Source organism: Electrophorus electricus, chromosome 19 (genome assembly GCF_041902795.1).
Source record: "Electrophorus electricus isolate QZ-2024a chromosome 19, ASM4190279v1, whole genome shotgun sequence".
NCBI lineage: Eukaryota > Metazoa > Chordata > Actinopteri > Gymnotiformes > Gymnotidae > Electrophorus > Electrophorus electricus.
In genome coordinates, this window is record NC_137515.1 from 13,582,111 (window position 1) to 13,594,946 (window position 12,836).

The 12,836-nt window shown below is 43.2% G+C and overlaps 1 protein-coding gene across 5 annotated transcripts in view; it reads left to right on the plus strand.

Annotated features, from left to right (window-relative positions):
* slc12a2 (solute carrier family 12 member 2) overlaps nt 1-11,840 on the plus strand; it is a 48,105-nt gene extending 36,265 nt beyond the window's left edge. For 2 of the 5 annotated variants that reach the window (XM_035535394.2, XM_081702141.1), the window contains exons 20-27: nt 158-301; nt 1,901-1,948; nt 2,622-2,744; nt 2,841-2,952; nt 4,311-4,397; nt 5,665-5,800; nt 6,265-6,332; nt 8,144-11,840. In XM_035535394.2, the coding sequence (XP_035391287.1) occupies nt 158-301; nt 1,901-1,948; nt 2,622-2,744; nt 2,841-2,952; nt 4,311-4,397; nt 5,665-5,800; nt 6,265-6,332; nt 8,144-8,279 (854 nt within the window). In that variant the 3' untranslated portion in view covers nt 8,280-11,840. The remainder of the gene's footprint in view (nt 1-157; nt 302-1,900; nt 1,949-2,621; nt 2,745-2,840; nt 2,953-4,310; nt 4,398-5,664; nt 5,801-6,264; nt 6,333-8,143) is intronic. The other 3 variants (XM_035535395.2, XM_035535396.2, XM_035535397.2) reach the window with 3 other exon arrangements.
* The last annotated feature ends 996 nt before the right edge of the window (nt 11,841-12,836 follow it).

Genomic DNA, 12,836 nt, shown 5'->3' on the forward strand with positions numbered 1-12,836 from the left:
CAAAGTCAAAGGACTTCTATGTTTGGGTAAAATAAATTATCCTTGTAATGATGTGGCTTTCCATAAACAGGAAACCTTATTTCTGCTAAATTCCATTTAAAATTGCTTGGACTTCTTTGCACAGTGGCTCAAAACATATATGCTGTGTAATAACTAGGTGATTCTTCTGCCTCCAAAGATGATACTTCAGCCATGAAGGATGTGGTGGTGTCCATCGACATGAGCAAAGACTCGGACGGCGACTCCTCCAAGCCCTCTTCCAAGACTGCAAGCATTCAGAACAGTCCAGCTGTCCAGAAAGGTAAGCGGCCGTGTGTGTTTGCCTGTTTGTTGGATGAACTTAAGAGCTTCAATTAAGTAAAAAAAAAAAAAAAAAATCTGACATTTGGTGAGGAAGGTAATGATTTGTCCACTGAAAGGTGTTTTTGTTTTGCAAGAAACATCCTCAATATTGACAGATGGGGAGAAAAATCTTGTCTGTTGTAGACATTGCTGGGAAGATAAAACATTTGATTTCATGCCTCAGGATCTTTCTCGCATTCTTACAAATGCTCCTTTTCAGTAGACCCAGTTTTCCTGCGTGCACAGGAAGTGCTGTGGCTTGCTCCCGTGACTCCTGGCTCTTCCCGCGGGACCTCAGTGCTGCATTTGCTAAAACCCATCACATCTCACATGTCCTTGTCTGAGGTCATGTGGGGTCACTGAGACATCTACCCCAGTGACTTTGCAACAAATAAACTGGAAGCTGGTTCCCACAAACGGGAAGCAGCTGGGCTGGGAATGGCGCAGGGTGGTGGTATTTACACGATGCCTCACGTCACGTCACGCTGTCCATGTCTCAGCCCTCTTAAAGGGCCCCCTTCCCCTTCTTCCATGTGACATCACGTGTAGGACGACCCCGTAGGTGCGGGGGGGGTTGTTTGAGAGAGCTGATCCTCACGGGGCGCGTTAATGAACGCTATCTGAAATTGCGGCCAGCTGGCTGATGCAGAGTGCGGTCTGCTCTGATGGGTGCTTAGCATATTTCACCGTTCCCTGATGACATTTTGCGTTTGAGAAGGTTTTTTGGCCCGCTCCAACACTGCTTAAACTTTTTATTTGTGTTTTTGGCCAGTGCTCTTAAATTGTCCTGAGAACAGGGCCGATTATCTGTCTGTGTTAGTGCCAGTCCGTAAATCTGATACTAAGGGTCACGGATTCCTTGACTGAGGCTGAGGAGGACTCAGAACTGGGTGAGAACAACAACACACTGAAGAATATCGTCAATAACTCCAATACCGGCTCCCTTATGATTTCCTCAGAAATCGGCTTATCCTTGTGTGCAAGTCCAGCTCAAAGCATATCTTATGTGAGTTATAGAGGAGCCCTCTGGAGATTCTAGAAGGATTCTTCAGAAGGTGTGCCTTGAAGCATGAAAATGTGAGGGGAAATTCCTTCATGGTATAAGAAGGATCTGTGTGAACCTAAATGATGGTGGAGGGAATTTTTTCAGTGATGACTATCAGATGACAGTCCCAAATGCGCCTAAATTCCTTCATCCCGGATGGCATATTGAAGAGGTGTGTGCGTGAGAGATGCAGCTACAGTATGTGTGAGCACAGTGTATATTGTGTTCATTTAAAGGTTGATGCCTCACTCCTAAGACATGACGAGATCGGTATTGAGTGTCTGATGTGTTTGTGTTTGCATTTTTGTTTGTTTGTTTGTTTGTTTTTGTTTTTCCTTTTGTGGAGTGCAGTTTATTTTATTCAGAGCTGTTTCTAATGCAGAGTTAAAAGAACAGACCTGCCTTTGTACCTCGCTGTTGACGCACGCTTCCCATCACAACAGCAGCGAAACGTTAACTCTCCTCTGTTTTTCTCCCCCTCTTCTTTCCCATTTTTTTGGGAACTTTATCCAGATGACGAGGATGACGGCAAAGCCCCCACACAGCCCCTGTTGAGAAAAGGCAGGCAGTCTATCTTGTGTTTTGAGTTCTCTCTCTCTCTCTCTCTCCTTTTGCTCTTTTTAGCGCTATCGATGTGCCCACTGCCTAGTTAGATGTTGTTTAAGAAGAACTCTTCTCTTCGGCTGTAATGTTGGTCGTGGTGTTAGTTCTGCTGGCTTTCTTTCAAACTCTCTCCTCATGGCTTCCGGCCTACCTGTGTGGTACTATCACCAAACTCCGTGTGTGTGTGTGTGCAGACACACGTAGTTGTTTCTCTGCTTTGATTAACATGGTTTTGTTTCTCCTCACTTCTCTCTTCACAAAATCTGCTTCTAATGAAGAACTAAATTATGAAATTCTGTGCAGCAGAGTGCCTCTAATGTTACATGGTGGAGCTCCTAATTTCTGGGAAACAGGAGTGAGCGCTTTAATTTTCTGGCTAATAGTTGAGCCCTTTGCTCGGAAGTGTGGAGCCCTGGCTCTCTTCAGGGGCTTCATTCTTCTGTGACTCTGTGGCCTTCGGATAAAACACAAACCTGAATTTTCCCACCACTGTTTGCTGCATGCCATGCCGGTGTCGCAGCCGAATGCGGCAGAGTAGCCGACCGCGCCGTCCTTCCTCGCTTCTGACGGAGCACGTTAGCTGATGTGTGTTTTTTTTTGTGTGCGTGTTGCGGTGTGCGTGTGACTGCAGATAAAACGAGCCCAACGGCGCCGCTGAACGTGGACGACCAGAAGCTGCTCGAGGCCAGTCGCCAGTTCCAGAAGGAACAGGGAAAGGGCACGGTGGACGTGTGGTGGCTGTTCGACGATGGCGGTGCGTCCCCGCTCCAGCGCTCTCGCCAGAACGTGCGGCAGAAGCGTTGCGGTCCGCGCGCCCCTTTTTGAGCTGTGTGTGTTGTGCCCCATGCAGGCCTCACTCTGCTCATCCCCTACCTGCTCACCAACAAAAAGAAGTGGAAGGACTGCAAGATCCGCGTGTTCATCGGTGGCAAGATCAACAGGATCGACCACGACCGCCGATCGTTAGTGCCCTTTTTTTTTTAACTTCAAAAAAAAAAAAAAAAAAAGCGCCCCACCCCTGAAAAAAATCCAGTATTGTGAATGTTTGTTGTGTGTTTGTTTGTTTTTTTTTTTGTTTTGTTTTGTTTTTTTATCTGTTTCTTTAATATGTAATTAAATGGTAATATTGGTATTGCACATTTAATACCTGGGTATTAAATAAGCGATATGTAAGGTATGATGTCCCGGAGGTAACTCGCCACAGGACTTGTTGCTGTGCCTTGAGGAGTGGCTTCTTGGTGTGCTCAACCTTATGGGATTTACGCCTGCACAGTGAAGCCCTTTAGGATGTGTCTTTTTACCTAAAGTGCTTTTATGCTTTATGCACTTTATGCAGGGTCCCTTGTGCTGCTGGCGCGCTCTCTCTCTCTCTCTCTCTCTCTCTCTCTCTCTCTCGCTCTCTCCGTCTCCCTTTTTCATGCTCTCTTGCTCACTCTGTACCCACGTGGCAGCATTATCCAACACAAATGTTTCCCATTGTCCTTTGCAGCTGCCTGCCGACCCTTTGTTTGCTAAATTTAGCAGTGTGCCAGTGGCTGATCTTTTTCACAGTGCGCAGGGGGCGTGTGCATGGCTGGGGTTCGGTGAACTCTGTGCAGAGCATGAAGCCACGCTCGTGTGCCTCGCGCCCTGTTTGTTGTTCGTGTTCCGTGCTGTTAAGCGACCGAACAAAAGCGGTTAATTGAGGTTATGATATTGTTTGTTCCTTCATAATTATTAGTGCAAATTGAATGCATCATAGCATACTGAGCATTATATATTAGACCTGTGAAAAGCGCAGCCACGTGGGGTACTGTGAAAATCTGGGATGACTGCGTGAGAAAGCACCACTGTGCTTTTGATTCCACAAATGGCTATCCAGGCTATTTGAGTGGCCATCAGTCTCTTCAGCTTGGGTTTGTTTGGCATATGAATCATCGCTTGGTTTGAAAATCACACCTCCTAGGATATCTCAGTCGGGTGGCGCTTTGACGTTCTAATCGGTCGGAAGCGAAATAATGCCAGAAGGCTTCGCGCTAAAGTGCTAATGTGGCGCTTCCTCCTGCTGGTGTTGGTGAGCTTTTGGTTCCCCCCCCCCCCCCCCCCCCCAATTGAAGCTGTTTTCTTTGAAGGTGAGTTCTAAGTCTGAGCAACTTGCTACCCAGCGGGCAACCTCACGGCTGATCTCTCCCAGGTCCTAAGACCACGGCGAACATCCCCACACTTTGAGGCCGCTGGTGCGGGTTCCCTTTTCAGCCGCGCTTCCTGAATGCATGCCGCACTCCAACGGCTTTGAAGGTCTTTGTTAACCGACTTTTTGTTCCTCTTGTCCTTTCCTCAGAATGGCCACTCTGCTCAGCAAGTTCAGGATAGATTTCTCTGACATCACCGTCCTGGGAGACATCAGTACGAAGCCAAAGGCCGAGAGGTAGGCCGGGCCTGCGCCTCCATCGCCACTGCTGACCTCACACAGGCTTCTCCCCTGCCGGCGTCTCGAGTCCACCACCAAAAGACCACATGCTGTGGTGTCAACAGCACTGTCTTTGCGAATAATTAATTAATTAATTAATCAACTAATTAATTAATTAATGCTTCTCCTCCTTCCTTCTATTGGTTGCCTGTGTTCCTCTCTCCTGTCCTTCACATCAAATGCAGATGTGATTTACATTAGGATCGTAATTTAAACGACCACTAAACGGGCTGGATGTCTTTATCCTATATTAACTGCTGCATGCATACACATTTGCATTTTATAAAACAACTTCCAAATGAGGGTCAGTCCTCCAAACAGGTGATCGACACGAGTGTGATCATGCCAAGGAATCCGTCTCATTCGCTCTCTGATCACCGCTCAGCCAATGAGAAAGATCATTTAGAAGTGTTTTGATGCTCATCTTCTGTGCTTTTCTGCATGTGCTTCCAATGGAGGACTCCATAATATCAGCAGCAGTGTAATTCACTCTCTGCGGCTGAGAACAGGAGGATGCTTGTTTGCTTCTTGAGTGATTTGGAAGGCTGCTGGTGACACCTGAGCTCATTTACTGGGCATTAGGAGCACACACACTCATCCACCCATGGTCTGATTTGGTGGGGCTTTTTTGTGGTGGGGGGGCTTTCTTCTCCTACGAAAGGGGACTGCTTGTGGAGAGATTAATGACAGCACAGTTCATAGACCTACCAGAAAGATGATTTAGATGTAATCTGATGGCCTAAGTGGTTAATTTTTAAATACAGTGGCCACTGAATCACTGTATGAGATTTTTGGTGGGGGGGGGGTCTGTGCTGACCATGATGGTATATAGGCAGAGGTCAGGGGGCCATGACTAATTGCATTATGTTATGTTGAACATAATGTGAAAAGAATCATCAGGATGTCTGTTTCTCAGTGTGGTATGAAAACAACTGTCCATTTCACAATTCCAAAATAGATGGCCTTAAGGTCTGCTTTTTCCAAAATGTCTGTATAACAAAGCTAATTTGTTAGGCATTATTTTGTGTTTTTACTAGTCACTGAGAAGCCATATCGGTGCACAACATTCTTTTTCATTGTTACTGTCAACCACTCACAGCATCTATACAAATGTGTTTTGTTTTTTGTTTTTTTTTATTAAACTTGTTTAAAAAAAGCATCAGCCAAAATCCTTGAGTGAAGTTATAACTGTGTGTCTCTGTGTCTGTCTGTGTGTCTTTTTCAGTCTGACAGATTTTGCCCAGATGATTGAGCCCTACAGGCTGCATGAGGATGACATGGAGCAGGAGGTGGCAGACCAGCTTAAAGCAGACGAGCCCTGGAGGATCACAGACAATGAGATTGAGCTATACAAGGCCAAGGTGGGCACAACCCTGGCATGACCCTGACAGCCTCTCTGGCTCTATTTTATTTTATTTTATTTTTTTCACTAGGCTAGACCATCAGTTGCTTTTTAAATTAAAACCTTACACACTCTCTAGTGTAAAGTTAATGGACTTCAATTATATGCATGATGCCAGCAGAATGCTTTTCATTAAATACTGTTTGTTTTGTTATTGGAGAGGCGTGTCAGCTTCCACAGCTGGACGGAGTTCTGTTGCGTTAAGCATAGCACCGTGATTAACCCCATTAAATGATTCCTACCCAACAGGGTACTGGCAGCTGCAGTAGAGGTGAAAACCAAGACTGAAATACTCGCTGTTTGCTTCAGCAACATACGAAGGTCATCTTGCGACCTTACACCAGTGTGTCATGCTATGGCTAATTTGCGTGCCTATGTGCCTGCATGCATGTGTGTGCGTGCGTGTGTGTGTTCGCATTACAGAGCAATCGTCAGATTAGACTCAACGAGCTGTTGAAGGAGAACTCCAGCTCAGCCACCCTTATTGTCATGTAAGTAGAGCTGACCTGGATTAAAAGGCTCTATCAGTGATTGTGTGGGTACATAGCATCTATTTGACCACTGCCTGCTTGTGTGGGTGGGGGGGGTCATATTCCTGTTTGCAAGTCCCTTAGGTGAATAAGCAGTGTTGCAGTATAACCTGAGACATTTTGTCTTGGCCATTTGGGGGGGAAAAATACAAATAGATACTGAGTAGCTCTACATTTTTTGTTTTTTAATACGTTTTGCTTTGTATTTCATAATTTGTATGATAATCTTACAGATATTCTGAATCTTAAATGAGTGATTAGCTGTTGAACTAACGTCTACCTGTTTGTCCTTGGTCCTGTCAACTAGACAGTAATACCTGCTACCTGTAGTTCAGTGCCTCCTAGAAACCTGAACATGCCTCCTAGAAACCTGAACATTTACCTTCTTATTGCATATTTAAGACGAATAAAGTCCTGCTGGTTGTAAATCAGTTTTTAATGGTTGAAAGTAATAACCTGGAAATCAGGGATAGCCCACTCCCACAGGACAGCCCGGGGATAGACGCTAGCCCACTCCCTCAGGACAGCCCGGGGATAGACGCTAGCCCACTCCCTCAGGACAGCCCGGGGATAGACGCTAGCCCACTCCCTCAGGACAGCCCGGGGATAGACGCTAGCCCACTCCCTCAGGACAGCCCGGGGATAGACGCTAGCCCACTCCCTCAGGACAGCCGGGGGATAGACGCTAGCCCACTCCCTCAGGACAGCCCGGGGATAGACGCTAGCCCACTCCCTCAGGACAGCCCGGGGATAGACGCTAGCCCACTCCCTCAAGACAGCCCGGGGATAGACGCTAGCCCACTCCCTCAGGACAGCCCGGGGATAGATCAGATTTGCCTGTCTTGATCGTTTATCGATCGCTCATAATTAACCTGCAACTTGCCTGTGTTAATTTGTAGCATGACCACATCTATCCTCCAAAATGGCATGCACGCGCACTTTGATATGTTTTTGCCACCACCAACAAAAAAATATTTGTGAGAAGTCTTATTATTAAAACCAGCAAAATGGATGCAATAATAGCTCATGTATAAATTGTAGCTTGCTCTGGAGGATGACGCACAGTTATCAAGTTGAAAAGGCAAAAAAAAAAAAAAAAAAATCCAGAATTCTTGCTTTTTCTATCTTCACAGCTACTGTCGTCACTGCTACTGTTCTTCTGCATTGTTGTTTATCTGCACTGCCAGTACTGGCTGACGTTGACGGCACTAAGTGCATTTGTGTAGGAAAAAATGCCACGAGTTCTGATCTGACTGTTCTCATTCAAGTCAGCCATGAATCGGGTATAAATCTGATCTAGCTCCGCATACAAATGTGACCCAGATCTGATTTCAAAACCTTGGATTTATGTATCCACACATCCCTGGGAGGAAAAAAAAAAAAAATCAGATTTTAGGCAAAAAAGTCACTTCAGGTCGGTAATGCAATGCGCAGTATATCCTAGAGATGAAGGCTAGTCCACCTGTGAAGGAAATCACACAGACCAGCATTAGTCCAGCGCTGTACTAGGATATGAGTAGTAGGTTCATATTCTTTCACACTTCCTGCCAGCTCATGGTGTGATTCAGCCACCATGGCTAACTCTGTGGTGTTGAGTTGTCCACCCCTCTGCAGCAGTCGGAGCCCGCTGATCACGTTCATACTCACTTACTCAGTGAAACGGGGGGGGGGGGAGATGCAAAACTCTGTATTCAATTGCCTTGGGATGCGTCCGCGTGCTGGTGTTTTTAATTTTCGTTGACTGACCCCTGCTTTCTGTTTCTGTCCAACAGGAGTATGCCCCTGGCAAGAAAAGGAGCGGTGTCCAGCGCACTCTACATGGCCTGGCTAGATACTCTCTCCAAGGACCTCCCCCCTATCCTGTTGGTTCGTGGCAACCACCAGAGCGTTCTTACGTTCTATTCTTAAGCGGCTTGCTCGTCACCGACCCTGTGAAGCACACCTCAACGATATACCAACACTAAACACAAATGTGCACACCCAACACACGCAGATAGATCACCTGGGACTGTAAAGGTAGTGGTGATGGTCAAGAGGGGCCTAGAGAGACTAGAAGCACTATGGGAAGGTCTTGTTTTCTGGAGCTCTGTGATCCCTGTCTCTGGCGTGCATGACAGCAGAGGACGTGAGCACAGTTTGTTTCTGGAATGTTCCATCAGGACAATAGAGGACAAGATGAGAATGTGTTCAATAATTTAGGGTCAATGTTTTTTGGCTCACAAGCATTTGAGTGTGAAGTAACACATTGTTCTAGTCTTATTATTATTATTTTATTTTTTTTGTCACTGTAAAATTGTGGATCTTTTTTCTTGCTCTTTGAAGCAGCAATAATTACCCTGTTTTGCTTTTTCCTCATGCAAGAAAATCATTCAGAATGCTTCGCAACACCTTCTATAGCCTTATAGATGTGCCTTCCAGTTCTGTCAAATTAAATTAAATGTTGCCCTGACTGATGCTCAAATGCATGTAGATGTTGTAGAATGTTTCTAAAATTGGGCTTTAAATGTCCTTAAGATTTTAGCAATGTTTTATGCAAGTGGACTGGTATTGGCAAAGGATTCCACTTCTAAGCATAAAAAGCTTGTTTTTCCACTGAGGTCTAAAAATGTCCAGTCGCATTTTGTCTTTGTTCATTTATTTTCCAGGTTTCAGGTCTTCCTTTAAACTGTGAAGGGATGTTGGTGTCCTTAGTACAGTATCCTCTAATAATTCCAGATGTTATGATCTCCAGAGCTCTATTGAGGTGGAGGGTGAGAATTCCTCAGAATAGAGGGTGAAATCAGAATTTAGATGTAGTGAATGGGCGATAGGTGGTCCAAACAAATACTGTAGAACTTCACTAGAGTGCAGATGAACAATGTAGGGTTTAAGATGTGCTTAAACAGGTACCTGTCTAAAAGGAAGGTGTCTCCAGAACAAGTGGGACATCAAAGCTGCTATTCAGTTATGGACACTCGAAGAACAATCAACCAAAAATGTGACGTAACGTCTTCAACCCACATTTAGCAAATTCCACAAACCTGTAGGTCCTACCACAGAGGATGACTTTGCCTTAAAAGCAGAAGTAATGATTGCTGACCTTAACTTCTATCTTATAAGCCATAGTGGCTGGTTGATTAGCAGGTAAATGCAGATATAGAGAGGTAGAATATAGGCATAAAAATGGAATGTAATGTCTGATATAAAGTGCTTTTTAAAAAAAAAAATATTTTTTTTCTCCCGCCCCCTTTAGTCTTTGTTAAATTTGTCTTAAAGCCATCCCATCTAAGTAATCTTTTTTTTCTTTCTTGAAGCAGTTCAAAACTGTAGAGGCTGAGTTAAGCCATTTCAGTAAAGCATGTCAACACCTTTTATCACAAACCAACTTTTCAATTCGTGTTGTAGTCAAAGATATTGGACAGCTGCATATCATGTTCATTCTCAATTGCATGTTAAATATTAGGGCTTCCCTCTCTTGCGCAGTGTAGTTTGAACAGCCTGTTAAAGTTTTACAGCCGCTGTTAAGGGCCAAGCGACAGATTGCAGGATGTCTTGATGTGGTGGTTGAAACCAGCACCAAGAATGGTTTTTCCCATGTTTGTGGTCTTGTCTAGTGGGATATGCATGTTCCTCTATGGAGGTGCACCAAGATGAGTGGTGCTCCTTACCCAGGCTTTAAAATGAAGGTAACGTTTTTGTTTTTAAGTCACTCTAAACTCAGGATTGGATCTCTTCCACCCGCTGTGCTTTTCCAGTCCTGCTTTAACATTGCAATTTCTTACCGTTGAAGAGATCCAGTGCACAGGATTGGCAGGATTTTCTTAGGCTGAGTTTTATGTTGTTGAGGAGGTGAATGTGAGAGGTTGTTTCCATGTCTTGCCAATGTCAAATGGATCCACTCAGCCTTACAGGAAAACTCCCAACAACTCGCTGGTTGGTTTTGCATGGTACACTGCCTCCATTCTGCACTCATGGTAGTCTTCAACATGTGACATAATGTTGTTTTTTAATATATAGGAAGGTCAACTGAATGTAAACACTATTGCGCTAAAAAGATGCTTGTTATTGTCCTTCCATTACATTTGAGCAAATATTTATATAGAATTTTTTTTTTTTTCCCCCTTTTTTCCAAACTACCTTTATACACAATGGTCCAAAGGCAAGCCTGATGATGTGACGCGTGTTGGCAGGCTCTGTTTGCTGAAAATATCGTCATGACCCAACAATACACACTGATGACCTATAACCATGTGAATAATAGGCACAATTGAATATGTTCATATTTATAGCGCTCTCTCTCTCTCTCTCTCTCTCTCTCTCTCTCTCATATTCATATATGAGAGAGAACACACACGCACGCTAATGTGTAAAAGGACTTTGTACTTAGTATATGTGATGTAGTTTTAATTTTCAAATCGGTGGGCATTGTGAAGTTTTGAGTTCAGATGGTACAGTCTCGTTTAAGATCTGTTACATGTGTCAGCGTGTGTGTGCGGCTGTATAGACCTCAAATTCCCCTAACAACTACAAAATAATCCTGAAATTAGCCATCATGTGTTTAAATTATTAAAATATATATTTATATATAGTTAAAATTGGGAAAATATTTAGATGTCAAGTAAACTTGCTATGGATATATGTAACAACCACCTAATGTGTGTTTACTGTAAGTGTGCATTATTCATAACTGTATGGCCACATGTAGCTGTGGCAGTAGAGGCTACTATACCATGGGATCAAGGGGTACTTCAAACGTCCCCCCCCCCCCCAAAAGCTGTACTATCCTGTGTAAGGCCATACTGAACAGGAACTTCATATGTGCTCTCACAGGCTAATGAACTTTCTCTGAACTTCCTGTGAATGTGTAGCCAAAGGCCAGTTCTCGCTCACCATCAAACCTGGGAGCCATGACGAACAATGACAAAAACAAACAAGACAAACAAACAAAACATTATATATATATATATATATATATATATATATATATATATATATATATATATATATATATAATGAAAAACAAGGTCATCCCTATTTCCCTCAACTCCAGTTCACACTGTACACTCTACTTTATTAACCTGTAAATATCTCCTAGTCTAGCCAGAACAATTAAGGGAGTGGAATAATAATGGCAAATTAAAATGGAGGATGAAATATTTATTTTAGTGTAGATTTCTCCTGTTTTACTTCTAATTTTATTTGTTTTAAATTAAAATGCATGTTGATTTTCATTTCATTTCTTTTACAACTAGGATTTTCTTTTTAATCTGTACATTTCTATCTTTTATATGCCTTTTAAAGAAAAGATATTGGCAAGTGGCTGAGTTTTTCTGCTCAAGCATAAGGGTGGATCTAATTGATCTAGACAGAAGACTAATGTTTTGATATACTGTACTGTTAATTGTCACAAATGCTTTTTTCTAACATTTTAACATTTAAAGTTACCAATACTTTGTACATCTTTATTGCAATAAATAAAATAGAAACAAATTTGTCAATCCTTTTAATCAAATTTTATGGGTATAGGGTACTAATCCCCTGTATTTAAAAAGTTTTTTTGAAAAAAACCCAATTTTAATCAACGTGTAAAATTAATTTACATCATCCATTAATTCTGTTACTACTGAAATTGCTGCCGCCACTTCAAAATAATCAGTGTTGCTATAGGTGGAACAACACTGCCACCCTGTGTTGCAACAGTTCAGCACATTGTTACACTCTTGCCATGGGTGCTGACATTTCTTTAAAAGTGCTTTTAAATATAAAATTACCGGGGGGGAGTGCTGCACAATTTATTGCATGAATTGGTTTGCTCTTGCTGAGACCAATAGGTAGGTGATGGTGGCAATACGAAGCTGAGCATGCATGCAGTCAGGCACTGCTCATTTAGGTGCATTTGCTAAAACTAGCTGACCTTGCCCGTTAGGGGCATATCAGTTTGCTGAACAGCGGAGGAGGATGAAGATGCAGAACTGTGCATAGATCCTCCAGTGCTCAGAACCACTGGGCCAGCCTAAGCAGAGGAAATGATGCAAGCCATCAATATGAAGAATTCTTTGTTTTGGGCAAGAGAAAACATGAAAAGAACATTAAACGCAATAGAAACCAGATAAAATGTTTGATTTAAGACACAATTGGCAAAGGTACACAGTTCCCACAGAGTATGGCTGTATTAGAGAAAGCATACTAGGAGAACTTCCTTGTAGTGTGATTTCACGCATGCTGGCAAATTCCTTCACAACCCCTCTGAAAACCTGCAGGCATTGCTTACAAATTAGGATCAAACAGTATTAGCTGCCCCTGCGCTAACAGACTGATGTTAAGGTCTGGAAGCCTACAGGAGACCATCTCATAACTACAAAGACACACATTTAAGTAATTGGATTTTCCATACATCACCCTTTTTACTTTTTATTCTTTTAGTTTTTCTTCTTAATATCTAAATTGATTGCTTTAGAAAGCCCAACATCTGATGTAGTTATGTAT